General features: G+C 39.6%; 1 protein-coding gene across 4 annotated transcripts in view; it reads left to right on the top strand.

Annotated features, from left to right (window-relative positions):
- Positions 1–25,560, top strand: part of COL25A1 (collagen type XXV alpha 1 chain) — a 159,620-nt gene that overhangs the window by 41,381 nt on the left and 92,679 nt on the right. For all 4 annotated transcript variants that reach the window (XM_064450092.1, XM_064450091.1, XM_064450093.1 and 1 more), the window contains exons 4-8: positions 7,057–7,083; positions 7,245–7,271; positions 18,284–18,343; positions 20,249–20,356; positions 24,228–24,263. In XM_064450092.1, coding sequence (XP_064306162.1) covers positions 7,057–7,083; positions 7,245–7,271; positions 18,284–18,343; positions 20,249–20,356; positions 24,228–24,263 — 258 coding nt within the window. The remainder of the gene's footprint in view (positions 1–7,056; positions 7,084–7,244; positions 7,272–18,283; positions 18,344–20,248; positions 20,357–24,227; positions 24,264–25,560) is intronic.

Below are 25,560 nucleotides of genomic sequence, written 5' to 3'. Positions count from 1 at the left end.
CGTTGATGGTGGTGAAACACTGGAACAGGTTGCCCAGAGAGGCTGTACATGACCATCCCTGGAAACATTCAAGGTCAGATTGGAGGGGGCTCTGCGCAACCTGATCTAGTTGAACATGTCCCTGCTCATTACAGGACATTTGGACTAGGTGACCTTTAAAGATTCTTTCCAACCCAAACTATTCTATGATTCTGTGATTCTAAGATAGATTCTAAGATTCTGAGATAAAACGTGATGTTTTCTCAAGTTTCAGGTGGATGTGTAATGAGACAGGGATCTGCTGGAGGATTGGTGGAAAAGTAGGAGGCCTGAACCAGTCTGTATCAAAAACATTTTTTGAATGTTTTATAAACCAAATATTGAACACGGAAACTGGTACTTTGTTTCAGTGTTTTTAAAATATTTTTAAAATCTTGGATTGAACTCAAAAAAACTCCTGGGTCTGGTTTGGAAATAACAAATGTAGCAGTAATAGTAGGAAAAGCTCACTGTTCAGTCTGCTTTAGGAATTTTGATTCTGTAGGCTACCCATCAGTTGTGTTTTCAAATGTCTTCCTGCAGTTCTGAGCACCAGCCAAGGATTTATGTGTTTCTGTCTTTTTGATGTGACCAAGATTACGTGTTTGTATCTTCCTTGCACTTATGGCATTATGGAAAACAGAAACTCGGGGTGTTTTCTTATAAAATGAGAAACTTAGGAATATTAGATTTTTTGTCCAGCTGTGTTTTTATGTGCTGTTTTACATGTTTAGTAGAGTGGGATTTCCTTTATGGTGTTTTTTACAGTATTGCATCAAAACTCTAATATCATCAGTAAACTGCTTATCTAGCAAGTAGCAGAATAGGAAGATGCACTGCGGAGAAGGCAATGAGGGCTTAGATTCAGGAAATACATGTATTACGGTGCATTGAGCAGTAAGTGGTAGTCAGGAGGCTTTTAACTTTACCAAAAGTTATTTTCTTTAATAATGTGACAAGTTTTTCTGTCACCGTATCTTTGGTCTTACTGGCATGTGCGGCAGCTACTCAATTCACAAGAAACTTAACAGTTTATTCAGATTATAATGTTGCCTTAAATTCATTTGTGGCAATAGTAAAGCTGATCCTTGATTTTTCATGCTCAGGCAATGGGTATGTAGTCAGATACTCTCCATACCATGGAATCTTTATAAGGCTGTTTGTGTTGAGTTTTGCAGATTTTCAGAGAAAAACATTGTGTTTGTAGAAGGGGAGAAAAAGAGGGGGAAGAGGACAGCGGATTGATTAATCAAAGAAAACAAGTATGTCAGAGAAAGGACGAGGAGACCTCCTTTAGCAGGTTCTTACCTGGGACACCAAGCCTTATGCTTTTTCCTGGGTGCTGAACGAGTCAGTTAGCAGTGACCCCTTTGCAGCTTATGATGCCATCTGACAATTTTTGTGAGCAATGTTATAAAGTTCAAAAAAGCACCCCATCCCAATCATAGCAAGAGCACTGCATGAGAAATAAATGTCTAGATTACAGTCTAAATGCTTTCTTGATGCATTTTGGGTAGATCGTGTTCTCCTGCCTGCAGTTTATGAACTTGTCTGATTTATGTATTGGCATAAATCACTGACTTCTGAATATGGTTGTATGAATTTACAGCAGGATTCACTTACAATTTACTTGTTGATGTGAATGTTAACTGAGCTGTTTATCTAGATTATTATATATATCAATTTTATGTTTCTTAGGTTACAGCCATTTACATAACGCTTATTAAGTCAGGCACGGTTATTGTGTCAAATATTCAGGTTTCCTTTTCTCTGCCTTGGAATATTGTAACTAAAACTTGAGAATATAAGGGGAGCAAAGGACAGATTCTAACAGTCTTTTGGGTGGTGGTTTGGTTTTTTTCTTTAAAGTTTTCACCATAAGTCTGTCATATCCCAGGGGAAGAATAGAATATGTAAAAGAGAAGGCAATACAATTTCAGTGGTAGAATCTGCTCAGATTCACTGGAAATTCTTGCGAGGACTTGTAGAATTGATGCAAGGTGAGATGTTGGCATTGTAAACTGGCGTATGTAAACACTGGCTGCAAACATGGCCAAGTTCATCAAATGCCAAAACCACATTGCTCAGTAGTTCAGGGCTTGCAGAGTGGACGCAAGACTAAAATGAGTGTGGGAACTTTGAAATAGTATTGTGTTTCATAATACTCTCTGTAGCCTCTTATGATTCAGCATATCTGATCCTAATATTTTGCAGCAGCTATAGGTTAGACTAGGGATTGTTGTTCCAGTTAGGAACTTGTAATTTGTGAAAGTCATGAGCCAAATTTCAAAGAAAGAAAAAACTTTTACTTTAGTAACTGAATACTTTGTTGTTATGTGCTGGAACCACCTTTTACCCTCAAAATAAACTGCAGGAATTGAATTAACTTAGGCAACATATGGCATGTCATTTACTTGTAAAAACATGATTAAACTAAGTTGGCAAATTGGTTTCCTTTTTGAATTTGTCTGGATGACATTGGACTGTCTGGTTCACTTTTCTGCTCACCCCCACAAGGCTGCTGTTCCCTTACTCTGCCAGTTACACTCTTGTTGTTGATGCTGTAGCTGCTAGTAGGGATGAATGCATTGTATGCTGTTTTTTCCCAAATGAAAATGAAGGCTGAATACTGCAAGCTACATTCAGTCCTCTAGCTGCCAGGTTGCCTTAGGCTATGGCTATTGTGGTTGAAATGTAGGAAAGCTGTGACTGAGTCTAAAAGATTACTATTACCTATGTCTTCCATGGTAGCTCTGTCTGATGGGAGCTGCTGGATTTGACATCTCAGGTTCCTTAGGAGCCTTGAAGGTGGATGGCCCCACTGCGACCTGGAACTGTCACAGTCCAGCCGATTCTGCTTGGTTGGTGTGGCCAGCTTGTGCTGGGCACTGGCAGGTCCTTTTTGCGGTGGCATCAGGTGGGTTGTCGAACAGTCACTAAAAGCCTGGATTCCTCTGCCCTGACTCCGGAGCTTTCTGCAGAACCTAGAAACATCGCTGTTTCTTTGAACCCCTTCCTGAGAATCCCATACTATTTTCAGTTCTACTTTCCCTTCAATGCTTGGAGCCTTACTGGTGGAGTCATGGTAGAACTGCCTGTATTACAGTTAAAGGTAGGAATATTGAAAGAATATATCTATAAGACAATTCAGATAATTTTGAATGTTTGGAAAACAAATATAAATCAAATACTGCATTTTTAAGAGGTCCTCTGAACATAACTGTTGAAAAACTATAAAGATGGCAACGGGTAGAATACAAAATTAGCATCTTTCATGGAACAAATTATAAAATGCAAGCTGTGTGAAGAATCCTGCTGATCACACTCAGTTAACCCTAAGGGTTGTATGAATGAAGACCACAAGGATTGGTCTCATGTTTTCTACTACTGCGTTCTCTTGCCCTTCTATTTCTTGTATACATATTTATAATAATGTAAAGATTTAATCAGAGGATGGAAATGGGATTTTGATAGCCAAAAAAAGAAAAGGTCACCTGCCAGTAATCCTGAACATGGCTGATGAATGGATTTGACTCTGATTTCAGCTTTGTTCTTAGCTGGCAGGTGCCTGGAGGCCTTTCCGTCTGCTTTAGAAGGCCTTGTTTTAAAAACAGTAGTATTTGTCGCCTAATTATGAATGCAGATTTTGCATGTGTTTGTGATTTAAAAGGCCTTGCTTATGTGAAACAGGCTATAAACTCTCCTTGGAAATGTATAGTAGTCTGGAGCAGATAATTACACTTTGAGAAAAGAGCCTCTGTTTCCAGTGAAAACACTGTAAAGTTATTTCAGAAATGTTCTGACCTCAGACGTTTCATATAACTTACACAAAATGCTTTCACATTCGTGCAGCAGCTAGCGGCTTGATCTCTGCCATCTCATAAACGAAAGCACAGAAGTCTCCCTGGGAAAAAAGCAGGATGTCTGTGCTGTGGCCTACAAAGCTAGTGATATTTTACTCACTCTGTTCTTTGTGTCTATACCCTTAAACAGAAGAAACCTTGCCCTCCTTTAAACAAATCTGTCTCCTAATCACACTCCACCCCCGCAAACCCTACTTTCCCTCAGATTTTTCTTCCTCCCTGCCTCCACTCAGTGTACACACACTAATAAATTCTGCAGTAAAAACCTTGGGAGAATTTCTCAGCACAAATGGAAAGAAGATGTCAAAGGCTGAGGGTAGGAATTTTCTTTTTAAAGTTGCAAAAACAATAGAGAACAATTGAAACAATGGGGGAAGAGCCAGAGACGGGTGAACAAGCCATGAAAGAATTGCATTTATTTTCTTTTGATGAAACCCCACTGGTTCTCTTCACTAGCATCCAAAAGAGCTATTTTTGTTTGCAATTATTTGTTTGTTTTTCAAGACTCTTGGTGGAAAGCAAAAGCATTGCAAATACAAGTGCAGAGGCTTGTGAGAATGTTCACACTAGAAATGCTCTTGTGGCCTTTTGAAAAGCTGTTTTTAACTTCTAGTACAATTAAGTTGTCAGATATTGATTAAGACTTCGTATGAAAAAATTGTGTGCTGGAAGGATGACTTAATAGAAACAGTGATGTGTGGCACTCAGGGAGGGCAAACACCAAGAAGTCATAACTGCTGGCTTTGCCCAATACAGAGCAACAAACCCCTCCCCCCGATTTCTGAATATGATGTGAAAAGGTTATTTCCAGAAAACCCTGCACAAAAAAAGGAGAACAAAATATAACTGATGTGTGATTCAGTCTTATTAAAAATAACCCCCATGTTTGGGTATGGATTGCGCTTTCAGAGAACTCTTAACAGAAGAAAATATGCAGGGAGAGGCAGGGGCCGCTTGTGCAGGCGGAGACAGCTAAGCACGTTGCTGCGGGTGTACGAGGGTGACAGTCCAGTACCCCTGCAGATCTGCTGCCTGAACCTCTCCTGTGAGCACGCTCTAACTTTTTTCTGTTCCAGTGAGCCAGCCTAGTTCAGGGAGCTGATGCGGGCTCTGCTGCCTTGGTTTGTACCAGCTGGCAGAGCTGTGGTGGGTGCGCCTCAGAAAAGTTGTGAGCCAAAACCCATCAGAAGCAGAGCTACCCTTGGGCATAAGAATGGTGTTGAGCATCTGGATGAAGGCAGTAACAACTCCCGCAATCACGGCATGATCCAAAAGCCAACATCTGTCTGCAGTCTTGGTCATGTCACATTATCTGTAATTTCACGCCCAAGACCCAAGAAATAGGATTCTGACTGTAGCAGATAGGGGTCATGTTATTTGCAGTTTTCAGCTAGTAAGATATTCAGAGCCAGTAGTGGCTTGATAATTCAAGGAGATAGAACATACGAGCACAGCTTGTGCTCAGTGTTCACTGTAAAAAAAGCAGTAACAGCCAGAATTGAGTGATTTTAGTTCTTCCTATTCCGCAGTTACTGTGTTACTGATGGTATGTTTGCAAATTCACAAGCTTGATGGCATGTATGTGTGTTTTAAAATGGGCCTGCTGAAAATGTGCTCTACTGTAATGTCTCGTCCAAGTGTATGTGGAGTCTGTAGCTAACGGTAGACAATGCCACATGTAGTTTCCAGTGTATATATATGAACATGTGCATTGGAAAGGGGCAGTAAGGGATAAAGTATAAATAAAAGTAGATGGAGAGACCTTAAAAGCACAGCAAGGTTGTATCCATTCTTTAAGTCATTTTGTTTAATTTGTTTTTAAAGAGGACAAGTTCTTGCAGGGCAACACAAAGTGGAGAGGGGTCATACTTAATTGAGCAGATGATTTCCACTCAGCTTTTCTAAAGGAGACATGGGGACGTCAGGTAGCAGACGTGTTTCTGTGTCCTTTGCAGCAGGCTATGGAAGGAGGGGCATATGCTTTAACTTCTTGAAAGATTTAGCAGCAGATGCTCTTCTTTGGCATGCATCAGAAGCCCTTAAAGATAAGCAGAAAATTGGCTACAATAGGCATTATCAGAGACTTGCATGTGGTTGATCACATCTTTAATACACAGCATACTGACCTTCCTTCCATTTCCATTTATGTGAACAACATGAATTTTTACTAGTGTAAATTCTGAAGTGGTCCAAACGTGCTCAGCTAAACTAGGTTTTACTTCATTATTTCTAGCTATGTTGCTGGTGGCAACCTTTTCTTGTGCTGCATGTGAGCATGGACACAAGTACACACTCTCTCTGTTATAACAGTGGACCCAGCTTGCTTGGATGGCTCCTTCTCTGTTTCCAGCTGCTTTCATATGTATCTCAGGTCCTTCTTCGTAATGAAACACCTGCATATCTTTCAGAAATCTGGAGGTAGAGTCTGCACTGTGTAAGCAGCCAGTTTTCTGCAGACTGCTAGCATTTTTATTCACAAGACACTAACCTGAAAACTAGTGCTTTAGAAACCTGCTGGTAGCCTTCTGGAAGGTGCTCAATAAAAATGGAATAGGAAAGGATCTCACTGTTTTGTGATTCTGTCACCTTACTCTTTGTCTGGTGGTAAGTAACAATAAATATTACTTCTGCAAAATCATGTTATACAAAGAGCTCGTTTTGCCTAAAACAGGGTGCTTGAGACTAAACATCAACTTCAGCATTGCCAAAGATAGGAAGGAAAACACTACTTTTAGATTCCCTAATCCATTTTTCTTTGGCAACGTAAGCCAAGTTGGGTGCCAAAATACATGGCAGATTTATATGCCTCTGAATTTATTAGCTGCACTTGCAAAGAAGTTTTACAGTCTTAGAAAACATTTATTTTCTGACAGGAGATAAACTATTGTCCCTAACAGAAATCAATAGAAATTTTGCCATTTCAGGCATAGTTTTGCATGTCTAAGTTGTCGGATTCAGGACATGGGGTGAGCAAACTATTCAAGAAATAACCACGCAGTGCCTATTATTAATACAGTGAAAAAGCCATCTCTGTAATAGCCCTGACATTTGGACTGAAAAAGGATAAGGAAATACATTGTCAGGAAGAAATTACAGGTTGGCGCAGATGTGTTTCTTGCCGTGTCCCAGGACTTCATCAGTATCAGTAATTCATCTTTGCTTCTGTTTCTTTCAGGGCCCTCCTGGTCCAAAAGGCGAGAAGGTGAGTTGATGTATGGGTGACACTTACAAGGTGAACGGAAAGCCCTCCCAGCATGAACTAAAGAGACTGTATTGACGCAGTGTAATGTTAGATTATGTAAGAGAGCTGGGTAGCACACAGATGCTGTGTTAAACCTATCATCTCATCTTTCCACTTTGCAGGGAGATCAAGGTGATCAGGGCCCTCGGGTAAGCATCTTAAAAAAAATGTTACACTTCCCCTTCGCTGAGTAGGCAATTAGTCTTTAGTGCAAAACTAAATTAAATACACTGTCTGAGCTAATTATGCTTATTAGCTGCATTTACCCTGCATGTTGAAGTAAGTGTCTGCAGGACAGTAATACTGAACATGGCCAGATAGTGTCTGGGAAGATTTGAGTACCAATAGTAAGTAATGCATTAAAAGATGCAGTTCCCATTATGGGTGGAAGCAGGTTTCACAGTGATTTTGCTCTGCTCTATAAAAGCTGGCTTTCCTAACCAAACCTTTCAGTTTCCCCAGCAATGTTTTCACGCCTTGCATGGGCTCCCACAATGCAGAGGGCCGGTGGGTTTCTAGTAAATATACTTCTAGATTTCATGTAAAATGTACGTAGTGGATTATAAACAAATTATAAACAAATATAATGTATGCATGTATTAGCTTTTTTCCCTGACATGTCTGTACTTAATATTTTTAATAATAACAATATTATCACCTCGTAAATACATCCAGACAGTTAGACAGAACATGGTGTAGTCGTGGAAATATAAAGCTTCTTTTAAATTGTAAGTATCATGTTTATTTTCATAGAGAAATAGAGGAATACAGGGGTGAAAGTTCAGATAGATTGGCTATGCCAGTTCATTCTTCTTTACATCTGTGCTTCATTAGAAAATGTTTGGTTACATTGTTCTGATGATATAGTGACTCTCTTCGGTTACACATTTATAAATTTTGCCATAACAGCATGTTCCATGGATTTTTTTTTCTGTCAACTATGTTAAATATTTTGAATTTGCAATTTTATTTTTATTTTGTCTTGTTTATTTTACTTATTTACTTTACAGTTAACAAGATTATCTAAAGTCATAACATGCTTTTATAGCTGAATTTGGTGTTGATGCTACCAGTGTCGCATTACCTACAGAGTTAAATTACGCTTGGTGATATGAGTGCAAATTGTAAACACAGAGGCCCTTTGGTGAACAGCTTTAAATATCATTTCAGTTGAAACTCACAAAGAATTGGAAAACTGTTTAAAGAAATACAAAGGAAGTAGAGAGTAACAATGTGAGGAACATGTTTTACCTAAGCTAACTCATACACAGACTGAGGGTTCCAAAGAAGGTAAAAATTTCCTTTTAACATCTAAGCAAATTTAGGAGCTCTCAGAAGCCATGCTGGGCTGTATATTTTGGCTGTTTCGGTGCTACAGAATCTCATGGGGAATGTGAGGAGGGTGGAGCAGTGCCTGTGGCTTAGGAGAGGATGCTCCCTTCAGAAAGCACAAGTCAGAGGTCTGCACGTAGGTGCTTGCACTACGTGACCTTATATTCAGGAGAACTGGTATTCAGCTCAGAACAGGAGAACAAATTTGACAGTGGTGTCAGAGGGGTACAGTAATAAATAAGTATGGAAGAGCAATGTTGTAAAGACTATTACACAGCTGAGGATAAGAATCTGGAATTATGTGCGTGGGAGATGTTTCCAGGGAAAGACCCAGAGGTCCGAACCCAACAAAACAGAAGAAACGTTATCAACACAAGGGAATGATGGTGCTGTTTTTTCTCATGGCAGCATAAAATGGGAAAGCAGAGGACAAAACTGTTTCCTGGAGGAAACAAAGGTGCCAGAGCCTCCACTGGTCCAGAAATCGTGGCAAAATGTTGGAAAGATGCAAGAACTATAACGTGGTTAAGCGTGTGTGGCTTTCAGTCCCTGGGCTTGGAAGTGTTGTCGATACCCATAAGAAGATGCAAGTTTGGTCAGTGTTATCTTCTAGGTGGAACACCTGCAAGGACTGCAGTGGAATATCTGCCACATAGACTGTTGTGTCCTGCTTCACCAAGACATACCCCCTGTACTGGAAGGCAGTGGAGTCCTCACTGGACCATAGAAATCATGGTTATGGCTGCTTTGTGGTTTTGATAAATCAAGTGCAGCTAAAAAGCAAAAAATAGCCAATCTAAGGAATTCACAGTTAAGGACATCACAAAGATATCTGCAGCAGCATCTGGCAGTTGAGATGGAATTCTGTATCTGAGTATAGAAAAGGCATTGAGTACAGTCAGCAGTAGAGGAAGAGGTGGTGAATAGCACCTTCTGGACTAGCTGAATCTTCACTGATTGTTTAGTCAATGCATATTGTAGTAACATACCTCTTTTTTAAGGATATGGGTATAACTTACATAATTTTCCCAGTCTTCCCTTTATCTGTTTTGAAGTGCATTTGAATGTGTTCTGCAGCAGCTTCTCCTTTTTTGCCTTGTGTACTTCACAAGCAATAAGTACTACAAAGCCTCTGACCATTTTATGTTTCATGGTACAGCAGTTATCTCTTCTGATGACTGTCTTCAGGGTGAATCTGCTCAACTTGCTGTGCCAGGGGATTTACAATATAATTAATGGAAATTATATGTGCAAGCCAGTCATGCACCAAATGAAACTAAATCCATTTAAACCTGGTTGGTTACCTTTGCACATAGTTCTCTGTTATTGCCTGTGTAAAATAAATAGTTTTGGAGCTAATACCGTACCATATTATTTTAGAGAAATATTGTACCTGAAAGTGACCCTAGAATGACATCAACATTTGGATTTGACAAGTTTGCAGGCAGACTGGATATAATATCAAAAAGCGACAGACATTTTAAAGCTAATTCATCTTTTACAGATAAGGAGCCTGAAGTTTCTTTGGGTTTATATTTTAACATATTGGTCTGAAACTAGCATTTAGCTTAGCAAAGATTTTTATTGTTCCAAGTCATTTTTATGACTGAAATTTCAAATTAACCCCTTGTTATTTGTAAAAGCTGCTTTATTTCCTCCAGTCATTTTCATTAGTAAAAGAAACCAAAATAAAATGTAAAGACTGTGCAGGTCAAGATGAGAGACCTTAAACTTTTAAAATCCTGCAGAAATGAAAAGAAAAATATTTGTGAAACAAGAAATTGTTGCTTTGTGTCCCCACCCAAGTTTCTACCTTGGGCCTTGAGACTTTTGAGAGATCCTTCTTTCTGAAATAATTTCAGAAGTTTAAAAACAGTAATCATCTCGAAACTTCTTATTGACAGTCACTGGACATGTTGAGTATATACTGAACTGCTTTGAAGTTCAGGTTTTCTTGAAAATACATTCAATAAATTAATACATTAGTAGGAACCTGACCCTGCAAATACTGCCCAGAATTCAGGCACTTGTATTTTTAGAATAATGGGTCTAATTTTTTTGTATTTTTTTTTAAAGAATCTGAGGGGGTTTTCTTAAGTGTTCAGACATAATCTGTTGAGCAGTCTCCTTCGTCATACAGAGATGGCATAAGGGGTCTAATTCATAATGCCATGTGGCTTAATCTGCTTATGCCCGTACTGCCTGTAGAAAATGTGAGCCAAAACAACATTCCAGTAGTGTGAGTGATGTCAAAATTCATGCCCTGAGCGTGAGTTTGAGCAGCAGGTTAATATAGCTTTTGCTCACGAGACCACAGATAAGGTAGCGGTGCATGCATTCAAAAGTGCTGATCTTATTTGAAGAAATGCTTGTTTGATCTCTTTATATATTTTTATATCAGATGTCTACTCATTACTCTAAAGTTCTGGGAGACTAAATATTTAGGTCAAATGCAGAACTAGCTTTCCTTAATACCAGTGTAAGAAACAATAATGTCAGTAAATCTTTTGGATGCTTTGCTTTTCGCAGAGGACATGGCTTCATGACATGTCCATGGAGACTGGCATTACTGTACTGAGCGATGACAAATTTAAAAATGATGGGTTTTAGCCGGTGGACTATTAGAAGAAATGCTTATGTCTGTCCACTGCTCAATTCCAGTTGCTCAGCTCTACCCCAGTTTAAAAAAAAAAGCCTTTTACGATTTCATAATGGTAGGCCTGCAAAGGATATACTGTCCAAGTAAAGATTGTACCCTGATTAAAGGAAATAGATCTTCAGAGGTGAATGTTTGGGAATGGAACAGCTAGTACTAAGTGTCTTAATCAGTCTGTCCTCATCCTTCTGTAAATGACATAATAAATATCTTCTGCCCTTTAGTTCAGATACATGAGAGATTCCTTGCTTATCAGGTCTAGAAATCATCAGCTAGCAGCTACCTTTAAATTGGTTTTGGTCTAGGTGCAAAGAAAAACCACCCAGAAGCTGTGCTTAAGTATTTCCGTAAAACTGTTTCCTCCTTTTGGTGTGTTTAAGTAAATTCTCTTAGCAGCTGGGTCTGCACAGAATTGATAACATCTCTAAAATATCTTCAGCAGAAGAGATTAAGTTCTGGAAAAGAAAGGTACTCAGAGGTTTATTTTGTGTTAACCTTTATTAACTTGAAGGTTAAAAAGATTCCTTGTGTACTGTTAAAACAGTTAGGTTTGGGTAGTGGTATAATGTCCTTTTCTACTTAACCCTTTCCCCTTCCCTGTTTAATTTTAATACATTTGCTACTTATTTGCTGCCCACTAGAGAGAAATCATTGGTTTACATTAGAAATTTTGCAGGCTCTACTCTTCTGTGCTGGCAAACTATTTAAAAATTATCTAATATTGACAGAAACAGTCCTGGAAGCAGTCTATTTACTGAAATAACTAAATACAGATATGAGCTATCTTTTTAAACTGAAGTATTGCTTCACTTGTTACATTAAAGACGCAACTTTTATAAACTGTCCCATATTAAAGGGAAATTAAGATAGCCAAGCAATAAATTTTGACCTGATTTTTCTAAGAAAAATTTTTAAAGTCTCATTTTAATGCATGTGTATTATTATTAGTTAATATGCTTCTAAGGAATGTATAATAAACATTTTGGGCCTTTTCCTGCTCCTACTGACAATAAATGGAAAACCTATGTTCATGTTATTGGTATCAGTACCTCATTCATAAATCAGAAAATACTAGACTGATGATTAAACCATGATTACTAACTTTTCACCCTATTTTAAAGCTATCTTATTTTGTACTATGCTTCATTCAAAAGTTGGCACATTTTTGGGGTGGAGAGGAAGAGATTTGCTTCACAAAATAGACAGTAATGTATAAACTGAGTTCTTGCCTTCCCCAAAAGCAAGATTCCATTTTTGGAGGTATTGCTAACTGTAGCAAATATAGGTAAATCAGTGATGTAATAGGAGGCTTTGTTCCCAAACAGTGCATGCTGTTAATTTTTATCCTCATTCAACACCTTGTCAAGCAAAAATGTATAGTTTTATAGCCAGAATATTATGTTAATTAAATATAATTTTACATAGTTTAAACATATTCCACCAATTTCTTCCAGGACTGTCCTTGATGGTGTTTGATTATATCCTACTGAAGTTTCTCATAATTTCTTCTATAAATACTGCCCATGAACTTTATCTGCCTTAACAGAAGGACTGTGTAGCTTTCATTAGCATAAATCAGCATTGTCCCCAGCTTTTTGTGTTCTGATTAAATACTCTTTCATTTAACTTACATGAATATGCTGTCAAAACCTGTGGCAGACATGGTGATATAGTGATAGTATTCCCTTAAGTGATATTATTATATGTGTATAAAAGCATATTTTTTGGTTTACTGTGTGTTACCTCAAACATATAGTACAAACACGGTGCTGCATTAGGTTCGTGCTTTACCAGTATGACTACCCACATAGTTGTTTCTTCTGTTATTCATTGTCCTGTGGTAGAGCAAATTATAGTTCAAGTTATAAACTATATCTAACCGCTGTTTTGAGCGATACTGTTATTGTGCCACAATATGAAGGCAAAAAAAACGTTCCTGATTCCTTCTGTTAATATAACTTTCACCAAAGCAGCATCATTGAGAAAACTGCTGGACATCTGGTTTAATGCCAATTTGTCTGTGAACAGTTAATTTAACTTCTGAGACTTTGTTTCCTTATCTGCCAAAAGGCAACAGGGGTATTTACCTACGCCATTCCTGGGACTAATTATCTGTTCTACTTCACTAGTATTAGGCTATTGTGGCTCCCCTGTTTTCCATTAAGCTGAAACTAGGGTAATAAGTTGGAGCAAGGTAACTTGTAGCTCTGTAACTATAAGAGGTTAGGAAAGAACTCTATACTGGCTGCCAACTTTGTCTGAAGCATTGGGACACTCAGACTTGAGATATGCCTCCTTTCAGAGTACACAGGAGCATCCTTTTGGTTTTGGATGACTCTCCAAGGCCAAGCTATGCCTTTGATGTTTGGCTCCTGAGATTCCCCTGGGGAATGCAGAACAGCTGTGACACTCTAGAGAGAGTGCCACATACCTGCTCCCAAGACGAGGATGTTGTCATTCCTGCCTTAAGATCTAGGCAATGCATGTCTTCACTCACCACCAGTTGGTTTGCATCTTGCCCCTTTTTAGTACTGCCAGAGGAATGGTGAGAAAGGAAGTCTCTGCACATCCTGTTCCTTTTTCTACAGCCCTGTCCTGTGACTGAGAAAACATCATGTAGTCGTTTTATCTCAAACTGCAGCTGTCCCACAAAAGTGCTGCAACACTGAACACTTGAGTTAGACCAATTTGATCGAAAACAATTCTTTAAAAATATTTCATCCAGTCCTAATAAATATCGTAGAAGCGGCTTGAACCACTTACCTGCTTCACATGATTGCAGTGGTTATACAATTTGAAGAGAAACATAAGCCAGGACAGAAGATTTTTGCTGTGAGAACCAACTTGGTTTTGGGGAGGACCAACTCATCTTGAAGCTAATTGGATTCCTGCCACCAGTTTCAGTGAGACTAGTAGGTTTGCCTTCAGGAAGGATATTTTGTGTAGGTCAGGTGGTGATCACTCATCAGAACTCATAACTGAGTTGTGTGGAAAAGATATTTGCCTCACTGAAAATTCATCCAATACTAGGACCAAAATGGAGAAGTGCTGGCTGGTTCCAGATTTGTTCAATTTGAGTGCAGTGTCAGGTAGAGTTCACTGTGAAAATACAGAGGTCATTATAGCAAATAACACTTTTGTAATGATCCATTTGTGCTAGTTCTTAAACATTACATTTTTATTATTTTAATACAAACTCTGAATGGTTGCATAATGTATTCAAATGAAAACTCTTTGCTGAATGATTGCCTAAGTGAAAAGAAATTCCTGGATCCTCGTCTTATTGTGGCGCACTGTTTTAGTTAGCAGATTTGCTGATGGAGAAAGCAGCAGTTATCATGAAAGGGATTATATAAAAGAGCTCCTGCTGAGAGTCCGTGGCACCGTACAGGGTGATACCGAACACTGTATTCCCCATGGCAGGTACAATAATTAGCTGCAGGACTGGCACTAAGTCTGAGGGATTAATTAGAACTGGAGGTGGTGGGGGGGAAGGTAAAGCAGCCATAAAGAGTGTCAGGATCACTCTGGCCTGAAGCCTGTGTGATTTGATGTGAAATAGCAGCAGCTGGCTGTAACCTTAGGAAGTGCAAGTGAACAGCAGGTGGTAATTCCTGTCTCGTTTACCATGTCTTCACAGGAACATGTAAGCTTGTGCAGCTTGGGTTTATTGGCAGGTCAGAAGGAAAATCCTGAGGATAGTGACATTTACTACACTAAGCAAATGCAATAGTCAAAATGGAGTGTACGCAGCATAGTGTAAAACCGTAATGCTGTTGCTTAATGTTGTTATGCTTGTCATATGACAAGGCTATGATGACCTTAGAATATTGATCTCACATAGACCAATGCACAAAGCTGAATGTATTGTGAAAAATCTAGGACTGCTAGTGGGAATTACATCTTTGAAGGCTGTGGTGGATGTGACAGGAGAACTATTTCATCTAAACAAAAAATCAGACAGATGGAATATGATGTTCTGGCATCCTTCAGTTTTCTTAGTAGCCATTGTATGGGGATAAGGAGGCTTTATCTACATTTCCAGGTAGGTAAGCAGGACACTGTATTACGTGGTCACATGCCTGTTAGCCTCCACCAGGCGTTGTGTTTTGCTTGGCATTTGGGCAAAAATTGCAGTGAGGCATGCAGCAAATGTGCTAATTTAGAAATTGTAACCAGCTAGCATTTCAGGGTGAGCTTGAGTTGCTGTCAGCAGAGGAATTTAGTGGGCCAGTGGTCGCTGTTGATCACTGTACTGTTTTGTATTCTGTGAGGGCCTCCCAGGGTGTAGAACAAGAGCCCTTCCTATGTGCGGTTCAAGAATCAAACCAAATAAAGAGAAAATTGAGTAACTTAGAATCCATCGTTGAGAACAGTTTTAGATAGAGAAAAAATAAAACAGATCTAGGGGATATTTGCAGCTATATTTATAGCAGAGTGACAGGAAAGGAAGAGAACTCATTTTGTGGGAAGGATAGCTCTTTTTATGCCTTTTTAGAAGTTCATTGTGTGCCAACATTATTTTTCATGGATGCCAAAAGATGCAATGCCTTCTAAAGCCTCCCACACATGCGAGAACTATGCACCCATTATAATTTCTTTGCTGGGTTCCATTGAATATTCCTGTGCTTCTGGCTGTCTCCAAATACACGTGTTACATATGGGGAGGTGATATAGGTCCAAGCTGGTGCTGCATGTCTCTGACCATTATATATGAGATTATGCCTGCTTTGGGCAAAGGAAAGACAGTTGAGCCCTACTTGTGAACAAACTGAAAGAAGTTACTAAGCTTCTGACTGAAGAATGGGGTTGTCTCCTTTTCTCATGTGTTGTTTATGTAGGCAGAAATCTGCAGTACTAATAGCTACTCTTGAACTTGTCTGTGTGGTGTTTGGAAGCATTGAGAATGCTGGGGCTGGGCTATGAAGTACTCTGCGTAAATGTTTTTGTGTGGAGCTACACAAAACTTTCATAATGCTTTCTTCTCAAGGAAAAAAAATCTTTCATGGCAAACCAGTGTATTTTCTGATTAAACTCCTTTCTTAATTAATTCGTAGCTCTCCTTTCTGTTCAAGACAAAATAAATCAAACCTAGTATGAGTTTTGAGTTTCTACTTTTTAAAATGGCAAATTGCAAATATGCTACATTTGGAGGTAACTGAAAATTACTGTGCTGTAACCCTAAAAGCTGATGAGTGAAAATGAAGTTGTTAAAAGATTTTCTGTTTTTCCCTTTTTTTAATAAATTAGATTTAAAGTTTACTGCTTGCTACTCAGATTTCACTTTTGTAGGTTTGTTGTTTGTACTCATTTCCATTACACGGGTATTGTAGTTTTATCTAGAAGAGGAATGGACCATGTGCACAGCAGGGCTAATGAGTCACAGATGTAAAGATTCTGGCGTGTTACCATCTAATAACTTCTTTAACTTATATTCCATAATAAGATAAATGCAAATTTGATACATCTGTTTTCTAAATAATGTATCATTCCAGTCTTAGCAGTGTCTCAGGGGTGAGTGTCTTTAAATGTTTGGAGTTTTAGCCTTTTTTTGGGGTTGTTTTCTTTTTATTTGTTTCTAAAGAGGAGATTTCAGGTCACTGAGCAATGCAGTTAGCCACACCATGGTTCATCAGAACAAAGTGGGAAGGCTGGTAAAACTGCCACTGGCTTTATGGGATCCACTTACAGGATCTCAGCTCCCTCGTGTCATGGATGTATACCAGGGATAAAGCTGCTGCAAGCAGCTCAGAGGTGCTAGTGAAGGACATATATGCATCAGAAAGTTACTCTGCCTCTTTTTGTAAAGACCAGTGCGGTCTTTGTGATCCAGAGGATCTCTGATGTGATTGCATGTGGAGATGAATAGAGCAAATATTTGCCATGTTAAAAGAATCTGCTGCAGCTGAGAGACCTGGCAGGCTTCCGTTCTCTGTTGGTGCTTTCCACCAGGCCACCTGGGCTGCAAAAGGCTTGTGCACTGTGGCAATGTGGCTGGGTTGCCCCAGCAGAGCCTTCATGCAGGACTTCTTGGAAGTCACCTTGTCTGGCAGCCAGAGCCAGGCACAGCCTTCCCTTTTGGAGGTGCCAAGCTGCAGCCTTACACTCCCAGCCTCACAGAGGGGCTGTGCCACCAGCTCCGCCTCACAGAGGGGCTGTGCCACCAGCTCCACCTCACAGAGGTGGCATGTGTGTGTGCATACATGTAGGGAACTTAGAGCCACCAGACTATATTTTATTTTGTGTTCCTCAGCCCGATGTCTCTCAGCCATGGAACAAGCCTCTGCTTCAGACAGTGTGCTATGCTGAAGGCAAGGAGAGGACTTGGGGATTTCGTTCTTTAGGAGTTCACTGCTCAACTGTATAAGGTTTCAGCTGTATCAGAAGGTCTAATTTACACCCTACAAGGCAGCACAAGAAAAGCGTTGAACTGAGAGCAAAATTCACCCCCTGTATTGTCACAGCAGGCCACAATTACCACATTCTTCTTTTCTGTACCAGTACAGTACAAGTTCTGCACATGATGGTAGAGTAGGATATGAGAAACCATATGCAGCATACAGCGCTTGAGGGGAAAAAATTTGCCCTGGATATGAAAATACTGCTATGTATGTCTTGAAAGCATTGACCTTGGCCATTCCGGACTACCCAAGATCTAGCAGTAGATTGTTGTTCAGTGTTTATAATTGTGTATGTACTACCGGTTTATGTGCTGAATGTCATATGTTAAACAGAATATGAGGAGCAGGATGTTAATTATACAAAGCGTTTCAAAATCCACTGTCGCTGCTGTCAAGTTCTGCAGCAATACAGAGTCAAAGATCTCTTGAAGTGCTGTACCACATTTTAATTGGAAATGGCTCAGTTGTCTGCTGGCTGATAGTCTAACAACTGCCAAATGATCATAGCAATTTACTGTAATTTTAAGGAAAGTCACCTCTGGGGGACTACTCCTTCTAAAATCTCTTGATATTCTTGTTGTAAAGTAACAGCCTGCATCTGCAGCGTAGTGCAAACCTAATTCTGTTTCGCATATGACAGAAAGGCTGTTTCCTGTCAGTAGGCAATGTGGGGTATACTAAACATGGTGTTCGTTCTGTTTGTCTGTTAGTAAGTTGTCTCTGTGATGTTTGTGTTGTGCTGTTTTGGTACCATGTTATGCTGTGTCCCTAGGGTCTGCCAGGCTTCCCCACAGTTGCTGCTCTGCACAGTAATCAGATCCTCACCGTCAAGGTTTGTGGCTGACACGTACCTGTTCAGTCAGGTCTCTCTGTATCAGCATAAAAGTGCACATGAAAAATTGTTTTTACTATGGGATACAAATGAGTCCTAATGGTGGCCCGAAGTCAACCCTCACTGCCTTTGCATTGGTATAAATGCTCCTGATGCAGAGCATGGGATCAAATCTATAACTGTGTATGGTGTTACCCGCGGCAGCATCCACATTCTGTGTGAACTTGTTCAGTATTTTATTTTCAGATTTGTCTGTAGCTCTGCTTCCCTGAGGCAGACAGGAGTGTGCAAAATGTCAGCGAACTCTATACTGGTTACGTGTAGAGTCAGTTATTTGTGTTAGATATCAGAGATTTAATCTATACATATAGATTTTCCCAATGTGCATTCACAAATTAAGCAGGAAGGATTGAAGCAATCTGGTCAAGCTGGAACTCCAGTCCTTTATTAAAATGACACTATTCTTCATGGCACAATATGCTGGTTAGAAAATCTGACTGGAAGCTGAACTGGTGCTTTGTCTCTAGAAGCTTTGCTCAAAGAGCAACATATAAAAATAGTGATTTTCAGACCCCGTGTAATGAAAACATTAATACAAGTGAAGAATTCTCACAGGAAATCTGGGGAGAAAAAAGTTACAGTTAATTCATTGTATATGATTAATTCATGAAGTGGTATGTCCTGTACATTAGAGGTCAATTTCTTCAAAAGAGAATGCACAGTTTCTGTAAGGCAGAAGCACCAGTTTATATTATTTTAGCTATTAGAAATCTAATGAATTTGTCTTTATTTCTTTCTCGGGCCTTCTGATGTCTATTCTTCAATTTTCTCATCTCTGATCTTCAACCTTTGACCTCACCTGCCTGATCAGATGGTGTTCCCTAAAATCAATCATGGGTTTCTCTCTGCTGATCAGCAGCTCATTAAACGCCGCCTCATTAAGGTAGTGCTTCATCTCACTGGAGTCTGGTTCTTCTTTACATTCATTTTACTCTTTGCTATACCTTTTTGTCAGATGCCTTCTTATAGCAGGTTGTTAATTTGAAAATGTTTTGGAATGAAGCAATTGTTAACGATATTAACAATGAAAAGGCTATGGGTAGCTTTGCTAAATGATCCATGTTTAAGGTGCAGTCAGCTTTTTTCAGTGTTCTGCACTGGTGTGCTGGAAATTAAACAACTGAGCACCATTTTTGGTGTCTGTTTTTTTAAAGGGGAAGGTAATATGTTTCAGCAACTCTCTGGAAAATTGGCTTTTACTAACTAATAAAATTATTTTTAAATAATTTTAATTAATAGACTTACTTAAAAAATTATTGTTAAATAAAATTATTTTTAAAATAATTATGTATAAATCATTAAGGGAGTTAGCTAATTGCCACTATAAAACAGTTCTCCAAAACAGAAGAAAAATTATGTAAAACTTTGTGGAAAAGCGGTTATTTTCAATGCTCATTTTTGAAATCTGTTGATGCATCATTCATTGATGGGCTTGGAAAATCGCTGTGCAAAGTGTATATTCTCGCACGTGGCTTTTCTTTTTTACCTCAGCTTTGTTATGATTATGCTGATTGTGAAGCAAACAGCTGCTTATTGAAAACAGTTACTTGCTCTGGAAAACTGGATGAGTAAAATATTGCAAGGCTACCCCAAATTTTGGCTTATGTCCTGTGGTAGGACAAGCAGTTTACAATTCAAGCCTTCTGCTCTGTGGCAGATTGCCCTGGACAGATACAGCCCCCGGTCTTCGAGGCAAAGTGCAGTCTCTGCCGTAAGCAGTGAAGAAGCTAGTGTCCAGCTCATGGCCGCTTCTTCCTGTCTGTCTTGCACTCTTTCAAATCAATGTCTTTTTGTGTGGTTGATGCCTGTAAAGCAAACTTCTGATGAATTTTTTTGTTGATTTAGGGGGACCAAGGACAAGCTGGACCCCCTGGGCCTCCAGGGCCACCAGGACCCAGAGGTCCCCCAGGAGATACTGGCAAAGATGGTCCTCGCGGGATGCCTGGCATACCGGTGAGTTAGTCTGTGGCTGTCATGATGTCCAAATACCTCTCAACTGTGCGCCAGCTCAATTTCAGAGATGTTTTCTGAGGTAAGATTGGCGAGTAAGACATGTGGAACCTGAACCACAGACAGATTTCATGGTGTACCTGAAGTCGCTCACACACAGAGCAAGTTCATAGTAGGGCCAAGAGTAACACCTACGTTCCTTGCCTCCCAACCCTGATAGTTTCCCCACACTTTCTAAGGTTTCTCAGTTGCTCACTGATGTTTAATAGCTGCTTGAGAAGGGTGTGCCCCAATTCACAAGTAGCAAATGTTTCTACTCAGACTTTGAGATAAAGTTGAATTTGAGATGTTGTAGCATGGCCAGGCTTGACTTCTTGCTTTTTAATAGTTTAGACTCAAACATCATGGAAATACAGTAACAAACTGCTAAATGCTGCCCAAAGTATGATGAAATTTGGAGTCAGATTCTGCCATCTTTACACAAGTAGAACAGTACCATTTTCTTTGGCTTGTCCCCTGTATTCCATTAGAGCTACCAGCAGAATCCAGTATATTGCTTATTGTTTGTTTTAGGCTCAGGATAAGATCCACCGCCTTCGGCACTTTGTGACCTGATCATTAAACACTTTTTAAACAGATGCATAAACACAGGACTTTTTTTAAGGAAAATATGAGTTTGGTTTCGGTTTTATACTTTGTAGCCTCCTCAGTTTTCATTCTTTTGAAAGAAGTACCTCTCTTTTCATCACAAATGCCACTGTGTTATCAGTGTGCAAATGGAATCACAGGAAGGAAACGTGACAACTGCAATGCCACACGTATAGATGCACACCCACACACACCCCCATGATAAGTAAAGATCATGGCCGACAGGACACATAGGGAACTAGCAAGGTGAGGACCAGCACTGGAAACAGAAACAGGTTTTTTGAAGAAAAAGCATAGCTCATTATGTGGGGCCAGGACAGGAAGGCATAAAATTTCCCTTAAGGGCCTTTATAGGTAAAACCAAGAAATAAAATATCTATACTTCTGTTCTAGCCCTATTCAGGTTGCCTCATCTAAAATTGTATTAACTGTACAAATATAATATAACATGATGAGAATAGTAAGGCTCTGCTAAAATTTCCTGTGAAAATCCAGTGAAGCTTGGCAATTAAGGCCTGTGGTACTCTAGGGTTACCTTTGTTGTTTTTTGTGGTTTGGGTTTTGTTTTCTTTTACCACCGTTGCCCTTTTAAGTTCTAGCTCAAGTTTATGAAATGACATTAAAATTCTGTTGCTTCCATTGTGATGCTTTACTGTGACCGCTTACTCATATGTTGTTAGTCCTGCAACACATCAGGCTTTGGGTCTCATCTGGGCCTCCCTTGTGTTCTTTCAATGGGGTAAAATTTATCGCGGTCAGGGGAGTTGCTTCTGGTTTGATGTAGTGGGGGTGAGACTGAAACCAGAACCCATTTCTGACTGCAGTGATACCATTTTTATAATTCACATACAAGAGGCTAGGAGAAGCAGCTGGTGTTGCTGATTACGTGACTGTGTGTTGCTTGTAGTTTTGTTCTTAGCAAAGAGAACATTAGTGTTTCTCGTAACAGGAAAGTAATGCATTTTATGCAATGAGGTCATTCCATTTTATAAGAGTTCTGTAGTGATTTTGACTTTAGATGGCAAGAGAGAGTTTCTTTTTATAGTTTTTTAAGCTGTGGCTATCTTAAGCCCCATAGCATTATGGAAAATCAGCTCATAATACTGCTTTAGAATCAGATACAAACAAGCCCTCAGACAGAAACCATCCAGATTGCTGACTGTTGTTACCACCCTGCTCCTTGCTACTGTCCTGTACCCTCACATTAACGTTGCTGATCCTCAAAAGGCTTGTTCCTCCATGGCTATGTGATATGGAGACAAGCAGGAGAGGGAAAACTTAGCCAAGAGGTACTGACAGCTTAGTATTTTTAAAAGGCTTGCATGGACCTTTGAGCTAAAGAGCTGAACAACAAAACAATAGCCACACTGTACTGTGAATAGGGACGTTGCAGCATCACACAGCCATAGGAGGAAATCCTTACAGTGACCAACCACCATTAGAAGGCAGTCATTTTCTCTTCTGCAGTGCTAGGCAGAGCAGGGGTTTCTCTTCCAGCCTGTCCTTCTCAAGCAAGGAGCTTTACAATCACTAGAGCTAGAAGATGATGTTTTGCTCCTCGCTTTCCCCCATGCCCATACACTTGCTGTGTATCCTGAGAAAGTCAGGCAGCCAAGGTAGCAAGGCACACGGAGCAACTCCAGCAGCCACCATTACTCCTCTTCCACAGAGTAGCAGGGTCGAGGAGCAGCCTGTGTGCCCACACGTCTCCATCTGTGTCATCACGACCTTGCATCCCAGAAGTGTGCATCCTGTTACAGATACTTGAAACTTCTAGAGATGAGAATGTGTTGGTTTCTTGGGCAGGAAATCTTTAGAGCTGAGGGATTAGAAATGTTAGGGAAATGCTATTGGGCCTATTGCCAGCAGAGAGAACACCAAAGAAGAGTAGGGGTGTAAGAAAGGGTTGCGCAGCCTTCTGCTAAGCCTTTCTTTGGATGTCAACAGAAGAACCTGTGGAAACCAGAACATACTTGCCTTCCTACAGAGTGATACCTAGAATAGGTGCTTTCCCTTTGCATCACACAGACACCAGCACAAAGACTTTTTGAAACTTTAACACCTCCACAAGGGAGTAGAAGAAGAATTAGGGTTTTTGCTGGTAATAAGACAACAGAATATGATGTAAACTCTTGAAATTATTTAACCAATATTTCCCAACATTTATGGGGATATCTTGATGTTCACTTCAGGCTGTGTGATTGCTGTAAACGTAAGTTAGCAAGGCTTCAGAGTGAGCTGAAAAGTCCAACAAGCTTGGGTAATTAGCTGTCAGAAACCTGTGCCTGTGTGGTTTCTCTCTCCTGGTTATCTTGGTGTGTTTGCAGATGCTACGTGTTTGCTTCTGAATGCAGTGTGCACATACTCAGAGAAGCAGTTCTGATTCTTTTCTGTGATGAAGAACAACATCAGAACAGTTCTTCATCAGAACAGTTTTTTTGACAGGTTTTCTTTTATGACAAAACTGCGAAAGAAGATCCTGCAGCTGTGCTGATACAACAGCACATGGACTGCCCTATGCTCTGTTGGGTTTACAAGGGGGTGATCTATAAACCAGATCACTGAAATGATAGGATGGGTATTTTTGGTGGGTATTTTTAGCCACTCTTTTACTGTCTGTACAGACAGTTGTATGTGTCATATGGGAAGAAAGGGGGGAAGATAGATTTTGACTTTACGTAGAGCTGTGCCCACAGAAAGAGAATATGTTGGAAAAATGATGAGTTACCCTTTTGAAAGCCAGTTGAGGTATTTAACAGCTGAGTAATTATTGCATGGCCTTCAAAATATCAATATGCATGGGTTTATGGAAGATGATGATTTGCAACGGTAAGTTATGCATGCTGAGATGATGACGCAGAGCAGTAATTTTGGAATATGTAAAAAGTGGGATTCAGCACATACGTGAAAATAATCTTTCTCTGTGTTCTTTACCACCACTGACTGGAATGGAATATTACATTTGTAACCATGGGACAGAGTCAGGACACCAATACTTCACTGTTGCCTTGAGAACTATCATCACGTGATTGTGAAATAGTACTTTGCCTCTTAAAATGTCTGAGATTTGGCCTACTAGTTTAAAGAGACAAAAAGTAATATATTTAATGTTCAGTCAGCTTCCATACTGTTTAAGAATGGCATTTTTAAGATACTTTATTATTAGGTAGAAAACTGAATTCAAGACATGTTACTGAAATTTTTCATTCCTTTTTTTTATTTTAAGGGTGAGCCAGGAAAACCAGGAGAACAAGGATTGACAGTAAGTACTCTTCCAGTTTGCTAAGAAACTGTAACAGATACATGACATATACTCTCTTTAAAATGTGAAATTCCTGAAAGCTTTATAGCTGTATATTGCCTAATCTTAAATTGTCACAGACTATTTGAAGCCTCATTTGTGAAGAAAACATGAGAAAGACAACGTCCTCTTTTACATAAAGCTGCCTGTCATATAAGGCCCGTTTCTTTAAGCTTGCAGAAGTAGAGGGAAATAAAACAGCTAATGACACAGCAAAGCAAAAAAGAGCCAAGCCAGGTGTTCCCAGTTCCTGGCCCGCACTTATCACTGTCTCTGAAGTTGAGCTGTATCGACCTTGAGACCAGTGGGCAGCACAAGAACCATCTACTTGTTTTAAGGGCCAAAATCCCAGCTGTCTCTGTGGCAATAGCTCTGGCCCTTTGCATGGTGGAACAGTGAAGACACAGCAGAGCATACTTAAACTCTCAGAATATTCCCCTCTCCTGAGGTTTCGTTTTTTTCCCCTGTGTGTGCGAGAATTTAACAGCCAAATGAATGCGTTTTTTACAAATATTCAGATATGGAAGTAGATGTTTTCTGTTGCATCAGGAACTAATTAACACTATTCATTTGGAAGCAAATTGAAGCTCCACTGGTTGTAAATCAGCTTCAGCCACAGGGTAAGGCAACAGAAGTTTCTGCCTGTCATATTTTCCCAGAACTATGAAACATGCAGTGTTTTTTTTCCTTAAGATCTCCCTAAACTCTCATGGTCATTCTTATTTTTATGAGAGATGACAGAATCGTAGCCTGTGGCATGTGGTTTTGATTCCTGAGTGCTTCTGAGGAGGAAGATTATATGCTCAGCAATCAGTGCAGATATGATTGCTATCTGTTTGAATTTATGAAGTTTTAAACAGGTGTGATGATATTTTACCTTGGCAAATTGCAAAACATTTTGAATTGACAAAATCCAATAACTTTTGGAAAAAAAACCCAAGATTCTGAGACTCAGAAATACCTGCTGTAATCCGGCAGTTAGTCCTGTACTTTTTCATTTTGAGATAATGGTTTAACAAAACCAAAATCAAGGTCTCCCAAAGGTAGCACCTAGTGTTTTAGCATGCTTCCAGGCTTTTTTTGTGTTCCGTCATACTGGTTTCTGAGTGCCTATTAATACTAAGTACAGTAGCTAGGAAGGGAGGTGGGGTTTTTTTTGTTTGTTTTCTTTTATTTTGAATATTCCTGTATTTGACCTCTGGACAAACTCACTCAGATTCTGCAACATTGTCTTCCTTCTATTCAAGACCAGATCTTC

Source organism: Phalacrocorax carbo, chromosome 4 (genome assembly GCF_963921805.1).
Source record: "Phalacrocorax carbo chromosome 4, bPhaCar2.1, whole genome shotgun sequence".
Taxonomy (NCBI): Eukaryota; Metazoa; Chordata; class Aves; order Suliformes; family Phalacrocoracidae; genus Phalacrocorax; species Phalacrocorax carbo.
The sequence above is the reverse complement of the archived record's forward strand: the minus strand, read 5'-3'. Positions and strand labels throughout refer to the sequence as shown.